We start from the raw sequence: 24,358 nt of genomic DNA, 5'->3' as shown, positions 1-24,358 counted from the left end.
CACCCCCCAGCCACCTCTGCATGGAGCTTTCTGGGGGGTCCTTCCCGGGGGGCACTACTGCTGGACCTCCCCCGGGACCAAGCCCCAACTCCATCAGGGGGACTGAGAACAGCGGCCCATTACCCGTGGGTCTCGGGGAAGCCCTGGTAACGGCTCAGAATGACTCCAGGGAGCCGCCGTGGCCGCTGTGTCACCAGCCGCTTGGGGAGCTGGACATCTACCGAGGGGCCTGGAAACACTCCATGTGCCAAAACTGTGTGGATCGCGCAATGAGGCGCAGACTGCCCGGGCTGTCCACGCGTCCTTCCTGAGTTCCGAGAGCACGGTGGAGGGGCCTCTCCGGTCAGGCGGCCCTGTGGCCACGCGAGCGCCGTGCGTCCCCTCGGAGCCCGCGGACCTCACCTCCATGCGGAAGACAGTGGGGCCAGCCTCGAGGGGGCCTCATCCCCGTCACCAGTCGCCTCTCCAAGAAGTTTGGAGGAAATCCGACTTCCGTGAGCAGCCACCTCTCCCCTGTGCCCGGAGTCGCTCAGGCCCCTCCACTCAGTGGGTGTGAGGACATCGAGCTCCTTGCGGGTGGAGCAGGGCCGCCCACTGGACGCGTTTCCTTCACGGCACAACATAACCACGGCCTCAGCAGTGTACAAAATCACCCTCCGACTCGGTCAGAAGTCTGGCTCGGGGGCCTGGCTTCTCTGCTCAGATATTACAGAGTGACGTCAAGGCCTTGGCTGGACGGCTTCTTGTCCAGAGGCTCTGGGGGGACAGCACATCCGAGCTTGCCCTTGTCGTTGGCAGACTTCAGTTCCTCGTGGCTGCGGGGCTGGGGGCCACTGCCTGGCTGGTGCCGGGGCCCCTCCTGGACCCCAGGGGCTGCCTGTGTCCCTTGGCTCACGCCCACCTCCCTCGTGCTTCAAGGAACTCACTCGCTCCTCTGCTGTAGCCGGAGGATGCTGCTTTTAGGGCCCATCTGGTTGTGTCAGCCCCCAACAATCACCTCATCTTCACGTCCACTGTGCCACTCAGCACGACTCAGTCACACGCGGGAAAGCTGCTGCCGTCTTTGTCCTGGATTATGCAGGACGTGTGTGTCAGCGGCAGGAATCTTGGGGGCCCCCATTTGGGGGACCACACACAGGTCATGGCGTGAGGCATGTGCCGTGGGAAAGAGGGTCTGCTCCAGAGTAGACGCGGGGGTCTCATTGCTGTGGGGCCACAGGCTCGTGCGCAGGACAAACCGCTGCGGCGTGGCCCTCCTCCGGCTTCGCACTGAGGACGCGTGTGGGAGGACTTCCGAGCCCGTATCCCAGCTTGGAGTGCTCGGCCCCAGATGCCAGCCCCCGGGCTTCTGTTTGGGGGTGCAGTCCCTGCCCCGGGACAAAGCTGGGTCCACTGTGAGGGTGGGGGACGGAGCCTGTGGCTTTGAGTCTGAAGAGGATGGCCCAGGCCAGGGGTGGAGGGGCGTCACCCCGGGGAAGGACGGTGCCCCGCGCTGGGCCTGCTGGGAATGAGCCTGAGGAGGAGCCGCAAGTGAAGGTGGAAACTTCCCGGGGTCTGGGGTGGGGCGGGGGTCTCCCCCAGTGAAGGGGGTCCCTGGGGCAGCGTGATTCAGGGCCGAGACACGGGGCCTTCCGGGTGCCCCTGCTTCTATGGGGGGTGATGCGGCGAGAGCGGCCACGCCCTCAGCAGGGGTCTCTATTTTTTGTTGCTGTTTGGTTTTTTTAAACTGATTTCTTTCCTTTTTTATTGTAGTAAAATGTACATAATTGAAAACGCCCATTTAAGCTATTTTAAGTGTACAGTTTGGTGGCACTGATGCATTCACTATGTTGTGTGACCTGTGCCACTATCTCCAGAACTTCTTTGTCATCCAGACCCTAGTTTGTTTTTAATTTGAAGAATAGTAAAAAACACAAAAAGATGAAAACAAGCCATGATCCCACCATTTACAGACAAGAAGTAAAAGTTTCCCTTTTGTAATAAAAAATATGTCTCCCTTAAGGGGCAAAAATCTTCACTGGCGATTATTACCTCTCCTATTCATTTCAAACGTAAATGTCAAATGACCCATATTCCCGGGCAGCGTTTCAGCTGGACAGACGGATGGACGAAGGCGCGGGCTGCCCTGTCGGTCCCTCCTTGGCCCTCCCCCGGCGAGAACCACGCTGAGGGCTCCTCGGAGGCGGTTTTCTGAGCAGGTTGAAGCGAAGGGGAAGGGAGAGGTGGGGGTGGGGGGTTAGGGTGGAGGAGAGAACAGGACGGGTCTCGTTTGTACAGGCGTGAAGCCCTCATAACCGTTTTACGTAACTGAGATCATCACGTACGTGCTATTCTATAACTTTCTTTTCCACTGATTGAGGATCCTTCTGTGTAAATCCTTAGGTGTAGACCTTTTTCTTTTAAGAGGGACCCAGCATTTCCAGGCAGGATATATATTGTAATTTACACAGCCAGTCGCAGGGAACTTCTAAATACGTTCTCCTCTTTCCCGGCTTTTTGATTTTATCAGGTGCCGAGGAGTTCAGTGGGTAATTAACGGGCTGCTTCCTACAAGCCAAGGCTTGACGGTGACGAGACTGCAGCCACTCAGGGGTCGGGGTCAGAGCTGACACCAGAACCACCCAAGAGGAAGGGCACCCCGGCTGCCTTGGCGGGAACCTCTTGGGCGTTTACTCTGCCTAATGCTCAGGAAATATATATAGCAGGTGATTAAAGAGAGTTATTCTCACTAGCAGTAGTGACCTTGATCAGATTTGGGAGAAGGAAACTACATTCTAGAAAGTCACCACCGTTTCTGGATGGCCCCTTGGGTTGTGATGATGTGAACACGAGAGACGGACGCCTGCCCCACGACGAGGTGCTGGGCCATGTGATGGGTCACACGGAGAGAGGGACATGCGGCCACCTCCCGCCCCCGGGCTGGTTGCTGGCCGTGGCCTCTGCACCTGGTCCTCAGCCCCTGGGTCGTGGGGTCCTGGGCCCTGCATCTCATTCACCGTGAGAGTCTAGTGTTGGCCGGATGAAGTGAGAAGACCCAAGGTCACCCGCAAACGTTGTCTTACCCCGGCCGGACCCCAACCCGGGCCTCCCCTGGACTTGCTGGCCAGTCTGCACCCCTCAGCCCTGTTCCTGCCCTCCCCCGTGCCCCGCCAGGCCCTCCGGCCCCAGCCTTCGCGGTGCTCGCCCTCCCGGAGCCTCCCCGGCCACGCGGGCCTGCTCTTGGCTCCTCTGACTCTGCTTCCTCCTGCCCCAGGGCCTTGGCACAGGTGCCTCTTCCGCCCGACGTGCTCTAGCCTGCCTTGCTTTGCAGGGTAACTCCTGTCCCTCCTCTAGGTCTCCCCTTAGGTGCCGCCTCCACTCATCCTGCCATCCTGGGTTACAACACAGCTCCCTCTCGCTTCTTGGTAGCATTTGTCATCATTTCACTGTTATCTTTACTTATTTGAATAACACTGTGTTCCCCGACGATTGAGATTTCTGTGAGGGCAATCTGTGCCTGGCACAGGGCAAAGGCCAAAGGGCCATGAAGTTTGCAGGTGCCGTGTGAAGCCCAAACAACTTAAATGTCGTCTAGGGCAGTATTTCCCAAACTGGGTTCCACGAGTTCCGTGGTTGGGGAAGGGTCCCACGGTCAAATATGTTTGGCAAATGTTGCGCACCACATCCCACTCTTGGAGAACCACACTGGCTGGGAATAATGTTGAACGCCGTGAGAATTCCCGCAGAAAGGAGGCCTGCTTCACTTTGGTCAACTTGGCATTTGCCAATTTGGCCGGTGAACAAAACCCTGACTCGCTCCCCAAGCGCCGCTATCAGGCAGCGGGGGCTCCAGCGGGCATCCCCCAGGGAAGGCAGCCTCAGGCAATCAGCTTTCGTAAAGGAAGGCCTATTTAAAAAGCAACACAGTACGTCCTAAATGAAATGTAAATGTGTTTCTGCCTATTCACTTGTAATCCAGTTCCCTCAAATGACTGAGAACTGTTTGTACCGTTGTGTTGCATTAACTCCACAGTCTTTTTAAGTTGAGTTTTTGTGTTGGTAACTGGGCATAAAAAGGGGAGGTGGGCCAATTTCTTTTCTCCAAATGGTGAGGAGAAAAGCCGTAGAAGTGGTCCAAGTTCTGTAACAGTGTCACCCTCCTGTTCATTGATGATGGTCATGGCGGTGGTAGTGGCGGTGGTGACAATGGCAGTGATGGTGGTGGTGGTGACAATGGCGGCGGTGGTGATGGTGGTGGTGGGGATGGTGATGGTGGTGATGGTGGGGTGGGTGATAGCGGCGGTGGTGATGGTGGTGGTGGGGATGGTGATGGTGGTGATGGTGGGGTGGGTGATAGCGGTGGTGGTGATGGTGGTGGCAGCAGCTCACATTTAGCTGACATTTGAGCCCTCACTCCAGGCCCGGCCCACAGTAAGCACGTTCTTCCCATGATAGCCTTCTCATAACCACAGTTGTTGCAGGTAAAATAATTATCTCCGCTTATGGATGGGGAAGCAGAGGATCACAGAGGCCGAGTACCCAGGTGAAGTTCACGCAGCTGTTACCTGCAGGGGCTGGACTCGAACTCAGACCAGCAGAACTCCCAGGTGGGCCACCAGCCAAGGAAAAGAGGGCACCGCGAGGAGCAGTCTGTCTCCCCTGCCCATGTCCAGGAGCCCTGAGCAGGGAGGGATTTGCACAGTTCTGAGCTGAGAGGAGTCTGGAGGCCCCAGAGGCCCAGTCCTGTCTTTCCTTCTCGAGGCCTGGGAGGGAAGCCCCGAGTGGCAGTGCCCCAGGGAAACTTCATCAGGTGCTCACTCCCAGCCTAGGTGGCTGCTCTGATCCCCTTGGGACGGGGGCCCAGGGTGGAGTTGGGCAAGGGGCAGACTCCCGGCAGCCTGATGTGAGGAGAACCCTCACCTCGGGGTTTCCACGCCCACCCCGTTCGCCCCCCGGCAGTGGCTGGCGGCTGGGGAGCAACACCCGTTTCCTAGGCTCCCCCTGCTTCCCTGCATGTGCTCCTTCCTAGTTTGCCTCCAGATCTTTCTGTACACGTGGAGTCCGGTTGTGCAAGGCCTTCCATGTGCCCTCGAGCTGGATGATGATGTTCAATGCACCATGGAACCACCTCCTGGGGAGAGACTCTGAGTCCCGCGTCCCACCAAGTCCCCCCGACGGTGGAGGAGCCCTGGAAACCGGCGTCCTGTTTTATCACAAATCCACATGCTTTCTGCACTCAGCCTCACAGTTTAACGTGTTTGTGCCATGATGCTGTTCAAAGTCCAGTTCCCGGTTGCCCCCACTGCCAGCATCCCTGATCGTGAAGGAAAATGGACAATCCGCGATGGTGAATCCCACAGTGTGCCCCTTGGTGCCCTGCCCCGAGCTGGGGGGTGTGGCCCACCGGCCTGAGAAGGCTGGCTCCAAACCACCAGGGCACTGGAACTGCGACCCAGTTCCTTCCTCACACCTTTCAACCCCTCAAAAGCTCTCCCAGGCTCGGGGGTGCTCAGTTCATTGATGACGGCCTGTTCCCGGATGCGCGGCACACTCTGTGACATCCCTCGAATGAAAGCTGCAAACCGTGTCCCTGGGAAGCCATCCCCTCCAGCCCGGTCCCCAGGGGTCACCCCTCCTTCCCCGAGACCCCTGGCATCTGCTCGGCTGCCCCTCTCTGTGCAGTCTGGGAGCCCCGAGTCACGTGGGAGGGAAAAGCAGCCATCATGGAATCATGCCGTGGTGCAGATGTGACTGAGGGATGTGCAAGGAGTCCTGAGCCCGGACACAGGGCGTGTGCCCGCCCCGGGGGTCCGGGAAGAGCTGCTGAGGAAGGGACGGCGTCTGCGCTGAGGGCTGAGGCCTGAGAGCCGGAAGGAGTGGACCAGGGGCAGGGAGTGGCCTGAGCCAGAGAGGCCCACGGGCGGCAAGGGCAGCACGTGTGAAAGTCCTGAGGCGGACGCCGCGGAGGGCGCTGGGGGCGTGTGCAGAGGGAGGGGTCCGCCTGGCAGGACCCCAGACCAGGGTGGAGATACTGATGTTTTAAGAAATCATCTTATGGACAATTTCAAACACATGAAGGTGGAGAAAGAGGGTAAGGACACCCCCTGTCCCACCCCAGCTTCAACAACTGCCAACCTGTGGCCACCTTGCTCCATCTCTACCCTGCCCTGTGGACGGCCCCTGCCCGCCAGCCCCGTTGGATTTGAAGCCGATCCCAAAGATTGTATCATTTCGTCTTCCAGTATTTCAGCCTCTATCTCTAAAAGATGAGGAAAGAAATAAACCATAATTTTAAGGCCATTGTCATGTCCCAAAAAATCAACAGCCCCTTGGTGTGGTTGGCTTCCCCACCAGCCCGGCCTTTCCTGATCGCCGGAGTTTGTGCAGATCTGGCTGCACGGAAGGTCCGTTTGTCATGGCTGCCGCTCCCTTAGGTCTCTGTGAATCTAGGCCTGACCCCTCTCAGTTTTTATTGCAATGCACCGCGGTTCTCACGGAGTCTCTGAAGGGCTGAGCCCTGCTGGCTGCCTTGCTGGGCACTGCTAATGGGGCCCCTCCTCTGCGTCCCCGCGAAGGGGCACTTGGATGGAGGCGTCATCACACTCAGGCGCTCACACTTCACACTCACAGGCGGGGAAGGTGCCTCCTTGGGGAGCAGGTAAGTTTGGTTCTCCTGCTTCCTCTTATTTTTTATTAATTTTTTGTGATGTTTGTAGCCACTGGTGGTCACTGCCCAGACCCCTTATTCCACCAGGGAGTGGTGTTTCTCAGTCACTCCTGCTTCATTCACTGTTGGAAAAACTCGTGGGGAGAGGAGGGTCCCCTCCGGCCCCGAGGTGCCGCCTGCATGGGACATCAGGGGGGACGCTTCTTCTCCCCCTCCTCGTCCAGTTTCCGAGACAAGGAGCTGGACACCAGCTGCCTCAAAAGGGGCTGGGACGGGGCGGGTGTCTCATTACGGGTGAACAGCGTTAACCCCCCGGCTGCCTTTCCGTGTGGCCTCCGGGACGCAGAACTGGCTCCATTCTGACCAGTGGGGCCTGCGGGGGGACTCCGGGTCCTTCCGTGCCGACCCCCGAGTCCCTGAGACCTTGCCCGTCTTTTGGGCTCATCCCCTCACCTCCCACCCCACCCTGGTGCGACTCGTGTCTCTAGGGAGCCTGGTTCCCTTCGTGGGAAAGGCCTGGGGGGCCCACAGCTGGGCCCAGCGGCTCCAGCCAGGAGATGATCTTAAAAGGCGTTGTGTGGCCTGAGCTCGTCCCAAGGCCCCAGGTCAGTCCGAGACTGCGAAGTGTCCACTTGGCCTCCTGCTCCCGCACTGGCGTCTCCTTCCGCCCACGCCCACGCCCTTGTGACCTTGGGCAAGTGACTGAAACTTCCTCTTTGCCTCAGTGTCCCCACTGTAAAATGGGGATAAACGTAGCACCTCCAAAGTTCTGGTGCGTTTTAGATGAGATCTTGCATGCAAAGCACTTAAAACCATGCCTCACCTGTAGTGAGCGCTCATGGGCCTGGAGCTGAGGGGAGAGCTGGAGACCGGATCCGTAACGGTGTCACCACGTAGGTGGTGTTTAAAGCCATGGGGCAAAGGAAGAATTAAGGAAGGAAGGAAGGAATTCCACCCGCTCTAGGATCTGCAGATCAAGTGGGAAAGATCGACTCTTACGACAGAAACTCCGACATCGTAACTGTGGTTGCAGCACAAAGGAGATGGCCGTGGGGGCCCAGGAGAGGGGTGAGGTTTGGAGAGACGCAACGTTTAAGTGTCTTCCTTGAACACACCTTGTGGTTAAGTCTCCAACACTCAGAAAACTTAATCCCTTCTCATAATCTTAGGGGGGCTAAGCCTACCCGTACTGCATTGGCTCTAGCATATTATACACTTTAATGGTTTCTTTATAGAATAAGTGGAGAAGACTATGGATTTAAAAGAACTTCCAATTAAAGGATTCTCTTTTCCCCCCTTCTAAATATCCTCACAACTGGATTAAATTTGACCCGGATCTCTTGTTTGGCATTGACTTACTATTTCTTATCGAGACCTCTTTTCTCCTACGTTTTCATGCTGGTTAATTCCAAATAAATTGATGAGGTCAGCATCAGAAGCACGCAGACTCACACGGAGAAGCAGACAGCTTAGATCAGGGGAGAAAATGACGGGGACTTTGCCTCCTCGGGGAAGACTCGGGACCCTGTGATGACACTGCCCATGGCCCCTTCTGCTTTAATTCCTACCTGCATCTCCACCACCATCAATCCACTGGATTCACTCCTGGGGCGGAGGAAGGGGCCATCCTTTCTGTGCTCTTATCCGCCCTTATGAGACTCAGACTGTGACGCGTCTCACACCACACTGGTTGTCCGTGAGACCAACTACCCCCGGCAACCCTCGTGTGACAAGGCGGTGGCGATGTCACTGGAGAACAATCTAAAATGGGACAACTGGAGGTCAGAAGGAAAGCTGGCATGAAACAGAGGCACAGTCCTAAAGCTGTGAAGGACGATGGGGCCTTTTCCCAGAACCTGTTGCCTTCAAACATCTGGTGGAAAATCATAATGATAAAAGAAAACAACCTGACATTTTAACTATGGTAAACCAAGAAAACGAATTGTCCTCAGTGACTCTGCTTCCTCTAGCTATTCCTTACCTATCTCAAAGACATCGTCTCTTCAGATCTTCTCTATCAAACATCGCTTACATGCAAAGCAAGCTGCCCCACCAAATGGTTTTACCGAATAGTATTTATTGATCGAGCTGTTCTTTGGCATAAAATTTACTTAGCAGAAAGGAGTGTGTTTTATTGTTTAAAGAATTTATATGAACTGGCAATGTAAACATGCTGCACACATTCATTCTTACGCTGTCAAATGTGTAACTAGACATCAAGGGGTTTAGCAGTTTGATTGGGTACACAATACACACGTTCACGATGAAGATGCCATATCCACAATGATAAGCAAGGGTTCCAACCCCATGCTGCCACTCTGACCCGCCTCACTCTTTGTCTTCTTGTCTATAAAGTGGGGATAATGCTTCTTGCTGCATGAAGTTGCCAAGAGGATTGCTAGAGAAAGCAACGCTGTCTGTACTTCAGAAGACTCATTGGAAGAGCTCAAGATCTAGTGGTTGCAACTTCCTCCTCCTCTACCACCACCATCCCCATCACCTTCATCATTGCCACTGCCGTCATCACCACCACCAAGTTCCTCCTCCTCATCACCTTCATGCCCACCGTCATCACCATTAAGTTCATCACCAGTACCCCCACTGCTGCCATCATCATCACCATCATCACCATCATCATCACCTTGACCACCACCCCCAGCACATCTCCACCATCATCACCTTCATCAGCACCACCATCGTCACCATCATCAGTACCCCTACCACTCCTGTAGTCACAATTTTTGTCACCATCCTTATCACCTTCATCATCATCATCATCATCATCATCATCACTGATGGTTGGGTTCATGTGTCAACTTGGCTAGGTGACCCAGCTGTCTGGTCAAGCGGGCACTGGCCTGACGATTGCTGTGAGGATATTTGAGGCTGGTTAATAAACCAACGGGCTGGTTTGTCGGATCATCAGTCAATTGACTGCAGCTGACTGATGACTCATCAAGGGGCGTGCCTTCCACAGTGAGAGAATGCAATTGGCTGGATTTGGTCCGGGTGATCAGTTGGAGGCTTATAAGCCGGACGGTTAGAGAGCCTTCACGTCTTCGGCTGCTCAGTGAAGCATTTCCTGAGGAGCTCGTTGAAGTTGCCGGTTCGTTTCCTGAGGAGTTCGTCAAAGTTGTCCGTTCGTTTCCCGAGGAGTTCGTCGGACGTCTTCCTTGGAGTTGACAGCTTGTTGACAGCTCTGCAGAATTTGGACTCGTGCGCTCCCGCAGTTGCGTGAGTCACTTTTACAATTTGATAAATCAGAGACATCTCTCATTGATTCTGTTTCCAAGGAGAACCCTAACTAATACACCGTGGTATGAGGTTTCATCTTCCCAGAAGGAGGGAGACAAGAGTTTGCAGTTGGGGAGGACGAGGTGGGGCCCAGGCCGTTTTGACAAAACCAGTGGCCTTTGGTCGGCTAGGCTTGGTGGAGATTGACTCTTTCCCACCACAAACTGCAGGAACCTCCTGGGGAGCGGGCCTCTGGGGACACGTGCTCTGATTGCTCCCGAGATCCACTGACCCCGACAGCTCGGCTCTCAGGCGTCCACCCCGGGACACCTGCTGTGGCCTCCCCGAGACCCTGGGGGTGCCAGGTGGGCCAGGCTACTTTTCCGCATATCAGTTTTCATTTCAGCAACCGAATAAAAGTTTCTGACCACCTAAACATGGCAATAACTCTGCCCCATAAAAATGGCTGTCTCCTCACGTTACTGCCACCATCAGAGATTCTATAATAACACTCACTACACGATACAAGATGGTTATTGTATTAAAATGAATAAATGACAAAGGTTTTTATTACAAGAGTGATTTTTCTAGACATCAAGATGCTTTTTATGCTGTACTTGAGTAATGAACACATAACTCACAAGCACATTAGGGCACAGACCTTGGGCTCTGAAGGCACAGCGACTGCAAATGAGTAAATTATTAATGAGTTGAGGCCTAAAAATAAAATCTCAAAGCCCCACCTTCCTCCCTAAAGAAAGGGAAAAAAACCTAGTGACTATCAAAGCCAAAAATAATTTTCAAATCCGTCACTTGCTGGATGGAACTTTCTCTCGCCTTCTCGTGAAGGGCCCAGGGAAACCTGTCTGTGGTCCTCGACTCAGTGGGGGCACAGGAGGCACCTGCTCGAGGAGCTCGCCTGGTTTGCAGCTCGCCAGTCCGAGCCCCTCCTGCTGCCCTGCGTCTCACGTGGAGGCGGGAATAACACCAACCATTTGATGTCCCAGCCTCCCTCACAGCCCGGGGTGGTGACTGAGCAACTTATGAACCCTGAGGCTTGAGGGAACGTCTCAGGGGTGGGAGGGGTGTTCTGAGGACACTTGTGCTTTCCTGACAACAAGCATAAAAAGATAGTTATTATTGTTGCTCCTTTGAAGTGGACAAGAAGGTGGGTGCCCCAGCAGCCCTCTTGCAACCATGAAGACAAAAAAAGCCAACAGCCAAGGGTAGTGGAGTCAGGAGATAAAGGGTTTGAGTCCTTGAGAGCAATGCTGAGAAAATGAGCCAAGTATCAGCCATGTTTTTACGTCTTGTAACACCAAATAAATCCAGGTGTGTAGCACTGAAGGCGGATTTGCAGGGTCAGAGAGGGACAGAGTGTTCCCGCCACGGATGTCAGGGGAAGGCAGGGGTTTGGGGGCCACGCCCAGGGGTGCTCCAAGATGAGCCTGGAGGTCGCATGGGTCTCCTCCAGGTGAAGCAGAGGAAAGCAAGGGCAGGGGACAGTGACAGGCCTGTTCTTGCTGTGTGCAGGACACGAGGCCGATGCAGGGGAGTCCTCCAGCACCCAAAGGGTCCTGCACCCACACTTGGCCCACACCTGCGGCCTGCGGGCCAACCCCACGGGCGGGCAAAGGCCACTCTGCCCGGACACCCTCCGGCCATTCTCGTGGGGATGCGGGATGAGGGCTCCCAGCCTCCCTCCCACCTCCTGTGCTCCAGCTGCAGGGTCCCACCTGGCCCTGGGGTGGGGGGCACTCACTTTACATTTTGTCACTTTAGGGACCTTTTGAATTTTCTAAGGCTATTCACATGTTACTTCTATTTAAAATAAAAAGATCAATAACAGTGATCTAAGTGGGGGCAGAAACCATTTTCGTTTTCTAATTTTATTTCTCTGTATTAAAACCAAGACATGGAATACATATATTTAAACTCCTTTCCGATAACCTTGGGGGGACCCCAGTCCCATCCAGAGGGGCGTCCCCCAAGGCCTCGGGGAGACCCCCCCCCCCTCCAGGCAGGGCTCTGAGCCTCCAGCTCAGCTCTGACGTAAGCAGGGCTCAAAAAGGCTGGGAGTCGGGATGCCTGGATTCTGTTTCCAGGCCACCTACTGAGCCAGGCTCAGGTCCTGCCTGACGGGGCCATGGAAGCCACCCCCGTCCCTCACGGAGGGTGAAGGGTGTGCAGAGCGGGGATCGCAGCAACGCCCGGGCCCAGAATCCCCCCATGCAGGACTGCTGGAGCGCATGCGTGACGGGGGGGGGGGGGGGGGGGAGGGAGAGGGAGGAGGAAGGGATGAAGAGAAGGGGGAGGGGCGGGAGGGATGGGGAGAGGGACGATGGCTTTGATGTGGTTAACAGGGAAAAGTGGGGAAGAGCAAGCCACAGTGTCCTGGGAATGACGATTTCCCAAGGAGCTGTACGGAGCTGCCCGGGACAGGCTGTGCGCCCTGGCGGATGTCAGAGGAGCTACTTGGTAACGTCAAGGGCTTCTTGGAGGAGAAGCTGGGAGGGCAGCTGTGTCCTCTTATGTCTGGATGTCTGAGGAGCCCAGCGGGGCCGTGGACTCGTGGCCTGTGGTCGGGAGCTGCCTGTCACCGGCCTAGACAAGGTACCCACCTTGGACGTCCTCCATACAGGTGGACGCCTCCGGCCAGCTTCTGGGAAGAGGGGTGTTCCCACCAAGCCCTGGAGAGCAGCCGGTAGGGTCCTGGTTAGGACGGATTCCTATTGTGCCTTGATGTCCCCTGAGCTGGAAGGAGGATGCCCCAACCTAGAATCAAATTTACACCCAGGCCAGTGGGAGTCTCAGCCCCCAGACCCCAGCCCCAGCCCAGGCCCCGGCCCCAGCACCCAGCACCCACTCTAGCCCCAGCCCCAGCCCGGGCCCCAGCCCCAGCACCCAGCACCCACTCTAGCCCTGGCCCCAGCCCGGGCCCCAGCCCCAGCACCCAGCACCCACTCTAGCCCCAGCCCCAGCCCGAGCCCCAGCCCCAGCCCGGGCCCCAGCCCCAGCACCCAGCACCCACTCTAGCCCCGGCCCCAGCCCAGGCCCCAGCCCCAGCACCCAGCACCCACTCTAGCCCCGGCCCCAGCCCGGGCCCCAGCCCCAGCACCCAGCACCCACTCTAGCCCCGGCCCCAGCCCGGGCCCCAGCCCCAGCACCCACTCTAGCCCTGGCCCCAGCCCGGGCCCCAGCCCCAGCAAGCACTCACTGCCTCAGGCATCTTTCCATCGTGATCTCACATCACTCCCCTTGGCCCACTTCGAGCAAGGCAAGGAGGTGGATGGATTCCAGATTCAGAGGGTCTCCGCGGGTGGGGGTGTGGTTAACCCCAGGCCTAAAGCTCATGGTCTGTCACACGAGCAACACCCTGTCACCTCCGGGCGGGGGGGGGGGGGTGCCCCAATTCCCACGATCTCCTTCCGCCCAGTCCCCAAGAACTAGACGCCCGTCCAATAATAGCTGAATAACCGCCCCACCCCCACTAATGAATATGCATTTCATCAGTACAACTAAAATAGCTCCTTTAGAGACGCCTTTCCTCCCCATCGCAGGGGCTGGGAAGAAGGTTTGTAATTATGTGCAGATCACAAGTAGGCCCAGCCCTGCGGGGGGCTTGGCGCCTTCACAGAAATTACCCCGATCAGCACAGAGGGAAGAACCGCACAAGGACACACAAGTGATGCCTCCCACAGCGGACGCGCTCACGCACTAAATCCCGGCAAAACAGAGCCGGGCGGGAGGGGGCTGGAATGTCACAAAACACGTCCCGGCTCTAGCTCTGCTGCTTCCATAAACACGTATGATCATCTCGATGATGCATTTTGAGAAGACGTGATAAATCGGAGAGCTAGGGGGTCTGCAGAATACAAATACGTTGGCAATTTTCCCTGGAGACATGAATGACGCATTGCAAATGCTTCTGAAAAATGAAAAGCAGCTGCGGACAGCAACAAGCTCCTGTCCACTGTGTCTTGGCCTCTGTCTTTCCCGAAGGGACAGTTTTAAGGCCAAGGCCACTCCTGCCGCCAAGTGGCCGCCTCTGCCTTCCCCTGGGCCCTCAGGACCTGGCCCTGCGCTCCCCAAGGTGCTGGGGAGCCCCGAAGACCCCGACCCCAGGGCAGGGGCTGCCCACGGGCCAGCTCCTCTGTCTGGTGACGGCCCCTGGGGACATTTGGGAGCAGCAGTCCCTGCTGTGATGCCAACCTCAGAAAGTTCCAGAAGGCCCCCCAGAAGCTCTGACTTGCTCTTCTCAAGCAGCCCCGGCAGGCGGAGGGGCAGGGAAATTCAGGAGAGCCCCTGCCAGCTTATCAACTCGGGGGGTGGAGATGTCTGGGGCAGCTGCCCAGAGAGCCAACCCGCACCTCCGTTACGTGCACCCCAGAAGAACCTGGAGACACAGTAGGGCCTTGGACAGACCCAGGCCCCAGCAGGACCTGGAAAACGACTTCCCACTTCTTGGAATTCTGGCCTGGAGACCTGGAGGACGGTCCTTCCGAGACTGAAGCCTGAAGGGGACCTGGGGTGGTGGGGAAGGGCAGGTGATCTCACAGGAGGCCGCCCCTGGGAGAGCCACACGACCAGGAGGCGGGTGAGGGCAAGGCAAGTGCCGCAGGCTCGGAGCTTGAGCTACAGCCTGTAAGAAGCAAACCCCTGGGTTAGCGAAGATCACCAGGTCCCAGCTGAGAGCTCAGCCGTGCGTCCTGCTGCTGCTCAAGGAGCTTCCCTGGCTCCCTGTGGCCCAGCAGGAAACTGTCCTGCATCATCTGCCCCCAGCCACTTCCCAATCCCAGCCCTCGCTGGAGGCAGCCTGGCCCCCTCACTGCGGCTGTGAGGTGCCCGCCAGGCCACCAGCTCCCAGCACTTGCCGATGCCCCCACCCCCCGTGCCGGGGAGCCCACCCCTCCCTGAGGCTCCAGGGGGCTCCCCGTCCAGTGAGGGAGAAAGTAAAAGTGAGAGCGCAGCAACCCGGGCTCCCCTGAGAGCCGCTCCTCAGCCTGGAGGGGTCAGGGGTTCCGGCGGGGTCAGGGGTGGCTGCTTGGACCCTGGAGCATGAGCAGGGCCAATCTGGGTAGACAGAGCTGAGGGGGCACCCGGGGCAGAGGGGCCGGCCCGTGAGAAGGCGGGGGGCAGAGAAAGAGGGGCTGCAGGGGCTGCAGGGCCAGTGTGAGAGCGAGCACGGAGAGCCGAGGGCATGTCTCAGAGTTGGGGCGTCTGCCCCCCTCTCTGCTCTGAGCAGCTCCCCTGGAGATACAAAGGGCTCATCCTACCCTCCTCAGACTGCTCCCCCCATGTTTGCTTAAAAGCTTCGGACCATGGTGTCTTGGAAAACCCTGGGTGGCAGGGGTGGGATACACGCTTGGGGCCGCCTGCTTTGGGGTCTGATGGCGTTCCCTCAAGCATCACATTATGGAGGGGCTTGGGGTTCGTGCTCAGGCCGCCCTGTGGCCCAGGCCCGAGGCTCGGCTGGCCAGGGCAGCTGCGGGGACACAGGACAGCATAGACGGGAGGGGCCTCGGCTCGCCGCTCCTTCTGGGGCTGTCCTCACGTTTGTGTCTGCAGCTCCGCAGCCTCCTCCAGACCTCGCTCCGAGCCCCACTCCTCCAGGAAGCCCGCCTGCTTGACTGGCCCACACCCGCCCCTCTCTAACCACGCCGGCTCCTGCCCGCTTCTCTGTCCCAAACCTGCGGCGTCGTCCATCTGCCACGGAACCAGCAGTGCCCAGGGTGCAGGGAGGGCCCCTGATTCCAACGGCCTGACACAGGGAGGAGGACACGGCGGGAGCAGAAGCCCAGAGGCCGGCTGGCGAGACCAAAAGTCGGAAAAGTGGGGAATTGGCATGTGACCCCCAGCCTGGATGTTCCACTTTAGCCTGCACAGCTGGCTGCTGACGGGGGGAATTGGCATGTGACCCCCAGCCTGGACGTTTCACTTTAGTCCGCACAGCTGGCTGCTGACGGGGGGAATTGGCATGTGACCCCCAGCCTGGACGTTTCACTTTAGCCTGCACAGCTGGCTGCTGACGGGGCCAAGGCCCTTCCTTTGCACGCAGGGCGGTTGCTCGGTGTCCCCGGTGTCCCCGGAGCCGGCTCCTCTCCTGCCTGAGCTGCCGCGACCATCCTGAATTCATCGACGGAAACAACTGCAGGCGTCAGAGGCGGGTTTGGCACAACCAGGAGTGCCCTCTGCTAGGAAGCCCCGACTTGGCGAGGGGATGACTCAGGGGGGCTGTCGGCGGGCCAGGGGCCTCCGGGAGGGCAGGGGGCCCGGGGTCTGCAGGGAGAACCTCTGCCCGTGGGCAGACCGAGACGACTCGATTATCTCCTCACGAGTGTCCCCGCAGCTCTTCCCATCCGAATTCCCACCCACTTTGGGATGGCTTTCCGGGCTTTCACCAATGGCTTGCCCACCGCGAGGACCCCATTCTGTTCCAAGCAGTCCTTGGGTAAGTCGTGGCAAGCTGACAGCCCCGTTTTCATCCACGACACGTGGCTTCTTTCCTGACCCTCTTGTGCCTTTGATTGGCCAAAACAAGTCTTGGTTATGACAAGAATTAACATCTCATAGATGAAAGGAAATAAGCCTGGGTTTAAAGAAGTGAAAAATACTTTTCCATCCCTTTTCCACAAGAATCTCAGTTGAACTAGGCCGTCAGGATCACTACTTTTGTATTCAGAAATTCAACCGAGAGCTCTGTTCAGTCTGGCTGCTATATTTTATTCCCCGTGAACATTATGGAAAATATTATTACTAGCGAATCCCGATGGAAAGCAAGCAGAAACGTGAAGTGGATTTTTAGGGTGGGAAACGCAGACCCTCCCCCACTGCCCTGTGTGGGACGCTCGCTCCAGAGTAAAACCAGCCTCGGCTCTGGGACTCGCAGCGTCAAAGATTTCAAATCAGAAGCCACCGTTCCTCCGTTCGGCTCCACTCTGGCCTGGAACCCCCACAGGCGCCTCTGGGCCCCGAGGACCCCCCAGGCTGGAGGGTGGATCCAAAGGAAGTAGGTCCTCCCCCTGGGGGATCTGCAGGGCTCTGAGGACCTGGGAATTCAACTGCACCTGTTCATCCTCCCCAGACCCAACAGTGAGAGGGGGTTTTCCCGTTGTGCCCATTTGCCTTCCTGGGACAGATGTGGCCATGGGTTGAGCCTGGGCTGGGAGCTGCACTGTTGTGGGAAACAGCGACGGGCTGCCCTCCCACACGGGGCTGGCTGCAGCCATCACAGGGCCATCACCGAGCCTGACAAATATCTCCTGGCCACAAAACAATGTGTGCACACCTTAAAACGGGCAGCCCAGCAGCTCCGGGCAGGATGCAGGGGGCTGGCCGCGATGAGCCCGCCACCAGGGCCTCTTTCCCGCTGGATTTGTCAGACTCAGCATCATGGCCTGAGGCTGACGAGGGTCCTCAAGGGTCACCCATGCCAGCCCTCTCTCCCTGGAGCACCCCAGTGCGTTTAAGACATCAAAGGGCACCCAAGTGCACTCTGGGTGCAGAACGTTCCAGCATCTCGCTCAGAATCACAGATGCTCTGGGCAAAGCCAGGCAGGGGGGCCTCGATTTGAGGGCTGGGGGACAGTCATGCCAAGTAGCTGCCTTCCACCGTCTGCACCTGTGTGCACAAGGGGCCTGGCTGGCCTGGGCATCCCAGAGCAGAGGACTCCCGGGTTGTCAGGTGGAGTCAGTAGAAACCTTCCCATGGGGACCCAGCCCTGCAGGACAAAGGGGGCGCAGAGGACCAGCCTTCACCGGGGGCTTTGTGCAACCAACTAGAGAAGGCCGGTCTGGGGGTGAGCAGTGCCTCCTTTTCAAACGTGTGCCCAACAGCAGGCACCTAGCCATGAGAAAGCTCAGACGCCACCTTATTAAATGCGTGATCACCCCAAAGTAGCAGCCGTCCGCGTGCTGGGACGGGCGGGATATAGGATTTGTGAAAGCAGCAGTTACAAACACCCCAGCCCTCCCAGTGTGCATTGAGTGCCTGTGTTCCTTTACCTGGGCTCCGTTTCATACCACCGCAGAGCAGGGGTTAACTGCACATTGCAGATGTTCTCTCAGGTGTGTGTGCAGCCTTTTGTCTCTTGCACAAGTGAAGGCAGTTTCCTGCAGGCATGAGCAGGTGAGTGCCCACGAGCTCACCAGCCAGTGGAAGCAGAAACAACCCCGAACGGCCGGGGAGGACAACAAAAAGGGGCCTTTGGGATCGGCCAACTGCCTGCCTGGTTCAACTCCCACACCTGTGTCCTGGCTGCGTGATTCTGGGCGAGGGGCTGGTATTCTCTGAGCCTCGGTTTCCCCGGCCACACAGTGTGGGCACCAGAGGAGGGCTGCAAGGGTTAGAGGGGAGAATTCCTGGGCCTCCTCGGTGCCTCAGCCCTCCCACCGTCTGTGGGTGGTGCTTTCCTGTGGCTGTTCTGCAGACAAGCAGAGTGGACTCAGACGGGGAGTGCAGCCTGCCTGTGGTCACACAGCCGGGAGGCGGTGGGGCCTGGATTCGAACCCAGAGCTCAGGCTGCTGATGCTGAGCCCCTCCCCACTCCGCACCATGAGCCCCAGACCCAGGGTGGGCTCTTTCGGGCTGTGCAGCTGGGTGCTGGGGACGGGAGCCCCATTCACACAGGAGCTTTGGAGCCAGGCAGGCCTCCCATGAGGGCACATGACTCAGCCTGTGTGACCTCCATTTCCCCATCTGTGAAATGGGAATGATGACAGGGTCGTCCTCATGGAAATGCTCACTCCATCCGACATGGATGCCACCGGCAGAGCTGGGCACTGGGACACGGGGCCGGGAGAGAGGGTCTGCGTGGGCAGTTTCTGGAACCTAAGGCCCACAAAAGGGCACTGACTGACTAAAGAAACTCTGCCACTGCAGGAGGAACCACGTGGCTCTCAAGGTGCCTGCTCGGATGAAGGGATGGAAATTCCCGCTTACTAGTGGAGCAATTGGAGCGGAGCTGGGGGTCTCTGCAGAGCTGGAGGGGGCTCGCAAAACATTCTAAACCTTCTCCTGCAATCTCGTTTGCACTGCTAATTCTCTAAACTAAAGGGGTTTGCTAAGGACGTTAGAAATTCTGTTTGAAATCTGCAGTGACAATAATTTAAGGCATCACTCTCTGGGAGAGGCAGACAGCTTGGTGGGCTCGGGGCCGCCTTCCTGGCTAATAGGGTGGCGTCCAGCCCTTGGAGTCTGCTGGGCACAGGGGCTTGAGGTTTGGTCCTTTGGAGCTTTCCTGCTGGGCTGTAATCTGTTAGGTCCTGTTTGTTACCAGGTGGCTGTCATTTTTCCTGACCTGTTTCTGGGAGTGCAAGCTGACCTGCTAGAAGAGGCCTCTCTTTCTCTTGTCTCCCTCTGCCTCTTGTCTCTCTTGTTTCGTTTCAGGAGCGAAGCATCTTTTGGGGTATGGGAGCTGTGGAACGGGTGAGGTGGGCAAGGGGGGCTGCTGGAGTTCTGCCCAAATGCAAACCCTGAAAAGTGCGTGTCCACGTTCTAGATGCCACTCACTCTGCAAAGGGCCCTGGTCCGTGACAAGCCGCCTTCTACACAAGTGCAGTCGGTATCTGTCGGGTGGTGACTGAACTATACACTGATGCCTGGGGATAGTGTCACCAAATGTCAAGGCTGTTTGGGAGGGTCTCACTTAAAATATAGTCCACACAAAGGAGGAGAAATGGTCTTGGGGGAGAGGTGCGTTGGTGTCCTGCCCGGGCCCATGTCTCTGGGTGGTGGACCCTCCCCCAGCTGCTGGGGCTCCCCTCTATGGAGAACCACCCTCGGCCAGCGGGAGCCACCTTACCCAGGAAGCTCTGCCTGCCCACCCAGGCTGCCCCCAGCCGATGCCTGATGTGGGGGCACGGAGGGGAACCACTGGCTCCGGGTGGGAGCTGGTCTCCGCCAGGATGGCCTCCATGCTCAGCTTCTTCCCCACCCCTCCCTCCTCTTCTCCAGAACACATCTCCCCCCTCCCCAAATAACACGCACCGGGTCCCAGTCTCGGGCTCTGTCCTGGGAGAACCCACCGGAGCTCAGGCGGTCATGCCCGAGAGCAGACGAACCAAGTCACCGTGAGACGGTGTGTAACTCCCAGCGGGGGACAGCGCTGGAAACCCCAGGAGCAGATGCAGGGACCACTGGGGGCTTCAGACACAGGCCCCGGGCGGAGCGTCTTAAGGCCAGTCGGGCTGGGGCAGGCGGCCCAGGGGGTTTCACCAGCCAAGGTGCTTAGTCACGCTTACGACGGCGCTAGCCGCGTCCAGCCAGCAAGCCCGGAAACTTCTGGACTGTGTAAGTTATTTTTCAATTTGCTTTTCCATTTTCGACTAGTTGATTTCATTTGCTTTGCTCCTTGCTCTGTGGCGAGCTTCCTTCTCCCCGACGCAAAGGCACGAATGCTAAATATTTATTGGTTTTTCCTTGCTTCACATCTTCAAAAGTTTGACCTTCATGACGGGCGGATAATTACCCCTGCTCTCCCTTCTGGGCCGTGTCCGTGTGACCCAAGAACCGGCATTTAATTTACAACCCCAAGGAAGGCCCTGGAGTGGCGTCCAGCCCGTGTCCTGGCAGAGTTGGTGTCTTCCCCTGCGTCACCTGACGCTTCTCTCCAGCGAGTTTTCACCCCCTGACCACACCTGCAGCAGAGGTGGAGACTCTTTCCTCCCTGAGAGTTCAGGGTTGTTTGTGTTTGTAATAAGCGTGATTTCTGGCGCGTCCTTCCCAAGCAGGCAGCCAGGGAGGCTGCTGATTAACCAGGCGCCAGCACGGGGCTGTGAGTTCTGCAGGGACGAGGAGCTGTGAGCCCACGTGACCGACTGCAGTCCAGCTCCCGCTACCAATGCGCACGGTACAATGCACACGGTACAATGCCGAGTGGTCAGAGGCAGGTGTCCAGGCGCCGTGCAACCCCAGCCTCGAAACTGCCTGTAACTCTCTGTGGAGACACAGAAGTTTCCCTGGCTTGACAGGTTATACGGGGGGCTACTTCCTAAGCTTTGGGAGCCTGAAGGCGGGCACCAGGCTGGGAGAGGGCCAAAGCTTTGCATGCCTGAAGGTAGGCAGCAATTTCAATAAGGGTCAAGTCCCCGGGCTCCTTCCCTGCTCCTATCCTCCTGCTCCTGCTGTCTCCCGTCTAGCCCCAAAGACACTGTCCCTTGAGATCAAAGACATGCGATCACACCTTATGGCTTCAGAAAAAATGTACCCTCCCTGAAATACCTGAAAACAGTCACATAGGAGACTACTTTGTATGCTATAAAAACCTGTAGGAATGAGTAGAATAAAAGTTCCTTTTGCATGAACACAGAGAAGGGGTCGGCTCCTTTCTTTCACAACTCTCGTGGCTGTGGACTGAGAGGTCCATCCAGCAGAAGCTGGGGGGCTCCATGGGATCAAAGGCAACCACCGAGGCAGCGGGGGGCTCCAGGAAGCTGTTGGGGTCCCCACTCACTCTGCACTGGCAGCTAGGCCCTGAAGCCAGCTGGACTCCCTTCCTGGACAGTTGATAGCCTCTGGGAGCCCCATCCTCCCTGCCGCCCGGTAATGCACATGGCGGGCTCCCAGAGCACCCAGGGCCTCCCCAGGCCCCATGCCCACGCAGGCCCCTCTGCAGCGGCCCCTGCTTCCTGGGTTGGGTGTTCCCCGATGACCGGCCTTGCCTCCCTCATGCTCCTCTGCCACTGCGTGAGGACATCCGGGCAGGAGCTGGGCAGGAGCTGTGAGACTCGGGCGGTGGAGCCAGGCCCTCCTGCCAGGCCCATCTGGGTCGGCGAACCCCAAACCGCCAGCCTGGCCAATAACCCTGGACGCGGAGCAGTAACCACCCGTATGCTGCTGAGGACTGTGGGTGACTGTCAGCGTGAGGGCTGTGGCGACAGAGAACGCATAGAGCCATCTCTTAAAATAAAACTCAGATCAGGTCCCTCTCCTGGGGGAAACCCTCCACCGGCCTCCCGTCCCACTTAGATGGAAGTCCCACCCCCGAGCCCGGCCTGGAGTTCCAACGGCACCAGTCGTCTCCCACCGCCCTGCCCCAGCCTCGCTCTCAGGGTCCCGCCTGCTCCCTGTCCCCCGGGACGCCGGCCCCGCGGTGGGTATTCTTGGTGTAACATTTGCAAGCGTCGAGGGTGCTGCCTTTGTCTAAGCAACACCCAGCAACCAGAGCCCTTGCGGTTTGCAAATACCGGCCTTACCGGAAACTACCCCAGCCTTACACATCCATCCCGGGCCTCGGGGCCTCACCCCTCGTTTCCCACCCTCCCAGGAAAGGGGGTCAACGGCCAGATGCCGGGTGTACCTCTGCCCGCACTGGTGCTGCTTTCCCTCCTCCGGGCACACACGCTAACTGCCCGGTGTCACCACACGCGGCTGGAATCCCAGTTCCTCGCCCAGCACACTGGACTTCGCTCTTCAATGAGGTGTTGCTTGTTTTCAGGGTCCCCCCAGCTGGGGACTGGTTAACTGGTCAGTCTGCCGTCCCGGACGTCGTTCCCAATTTGCCACAACCCTTAAGAATTCCCCAAGAGCACCCACTGCCGCCGTGCCCCTCCCCCGACCTTCCAGCACGGCTGAGGCTGGCAGTTCCCCCTTCCTGGAAACGCTTCTTGGGGGGCACAGGAGAGGGAAAGCCCCTGGGCTGGCAGCCCCCACGCAGGCCCAGATGCCCGGAGAGGGTCTCCCCTCCACGCATGATGGCTGACGTGGGGCTCCCGAGGCGTGACAGGGGTCTCCCCGCCAGGACCCGGGATGAACTTTAGTGATTGCTGGACCTGCTCTTATTTCAAACAATATCATTATTTTTCTGCCCTTGAATTTATTTTGGGGGCTATATTGTGTTTATGGCTAGCGATGGGGCTTTCCCGTTAAACAGCGGTTATATCAAATGTGCTTTAAAAATGAATTGGTTTTGTTTAAAAAGTGAGCGGATTTAACTAACAGCATCAGTGAAACAAGTGGTGTGGTGGCCGAGCAAGGGCAGACGGGGGCAGGGGGGCTTGCGAAGGGCTCACCCTGAGCCAGTGGATGGGCGCCAGGCTGCAAACCGGGGGTGGCGTGGGCAGTGAGGCCGGCTTCCCTCTCAGTCCCAGATCACATTAAGAATGAATTTTGCAGATACTCCCTTAATGTTCCGAAACGTGGCATGATGGAGGACTGGAGCAAAACCTGACATCATTAAGATCTACTGTTTGTCCTTAATGTGCTCACAGAGCCTAATGGAGGCTTTTTCCTTCCCTGACTACAGGGTGCAGTGATTACAAATGTGTCTTTCCACGGAGGCTCAGCTCTGTGTTCTGCAGCTGGCACTGCTAAGTTGGAAACAAGGCCAAGAAAACAGATGGTATCTGTTAGGCTGGAAATCTGAGCCGGGATTCTGGAAGTGCTGATTGCAAGGTGACCGCCGGGCAGTGCCCTGGATCTTGACCGGGCCCCAGCCCAGCATCCCGGGGCTGCCACACGCCCGGTCGAACCCAGCCCCTGCCTGGAGACAGCGTGCCCGGGGTCCTCGGGGCAAAGCGCTCCAGAGAGCTCTGGGTGAGTGGTGAGGTCCCGGGAGCGCACACGGACCGTAGCGCCTCTGACGCTCCCCTCCCCTCCCCGCCTCCTCGCCCTGGGAGAGGGTCCTCCCTCACCGGTCCCCTCCGGTGGGGGCCTGGCGCCCTGCAGGGAGGGGAGGGGGCTGCACATTCCTCACCCCCCACCTCAGGGGCGGGAGACGGGGGCTGTGGAGCTCCTGGCCCCAGAGCAGGAGCGTGGGGGGCGGCAGGGACGTCGGGGTCTGACTTCAACCATCTGGAGCGTAACCATCCCGCGGGGCAACGGCCCCCCCAAGCTTGTGCGGCAACTGCCCACGGAAACTATCAGAATCAGAACCTTCTGGTCAAATGGGTCTGTGCTTTCCAGAAAATGTTGAGGACACAGAAATTCACAAGAAAAGTTTGAAAAACCCCACCCCTCGGAGACATCGCTATTGATGTTGTGTCATATATGCTTCTAGTCTTGTTTCTGTGCATACATTAGCTGCTTTTTAAAAATGGGATGGTATCATAAATACTATTTTATAATCTGGCTTTTTTTTTCATTTATCACTATGTTGTGAGTTTGCTTCTATTTGTTTTCCTTTGGGGGTTCTCTATGTGGGGGAGACACCCGTGGAGCTGCACGCATGGTTGTGTGTGCCCGCTGCTCTGCAGGGGGCCTCGGCTGGGTATGGGGTCACCTCCTGCCAGCACCACCCCCATGCCATTTTTAATGGCCTCGGAGCCCCTCCCAGGCCCTCCTGCATCCGCCTGGAAGCCCACCCTCCCCTGCCTTCCGGAACCCGTCGGGTGGAAGCTTGTCTCTCTGCACAGGGGCAAGACTCGGCCCCTCTTCTCCTCTCTCAGGCGGAATAAGGCTCTGCCCCACGGAGTTTTTGAGGGAACCCCGAGAGTGTCCATTACCAGGACCCAGTGTGCCACTGGCCACGAGTCCTCCCA

The 24,358-nt window shown here is 57.7% G+C and overlaps 1 protein-coding gene across 5 annotated transcripts in view; it reads right to left on the bottom strand.

The window, feature by feature from the left end:
- The window catches only part of CDH4 (cadherin 4), a 607,874-nt gene that overhangs the window by 108,552 nt on the left and 474,964 nt on the right, over positions 1–24,358 (bottom strand). Inside the window, exon 1 of one of the 5 annotated variants that reach the window (XM_037812043.1) lies at positions 13,098–13,215. The exons of the other annotated variants lie outside the window; for them this stretch is intronic. Within the exon in view, the coding sequence (XP_037667971.1) occupies positions 13,098–13,109 (12 nt within the window). The 5' untranslated portion in view covers positions 13,110–13,215. Of the gene's footprint in view, positions 1–13,097; positions 13,216–24,358 lie in introns of those variants that run through there. 5 annotated transcript variants of the gene reach the window in all.

This window comes from Choloepus didactylus, chromosome 19 (genome assembly GCF_015220235.1).
Source record: "Choloepus didactylus isolate mChoDid1 chromosome 19, mChoDid1.pri, whole genome shotgun sequence".
NCBI lineage: Eukaryota > Metazoa > Chordata > Mammalia > Pilosa > Megalonychidae > Choloepus > Choloepus didactylus.
Note: the sequence above shows the minus strand (reverse complement) of the source record. Positions and strands in the feature narration are given on the sequence as shown.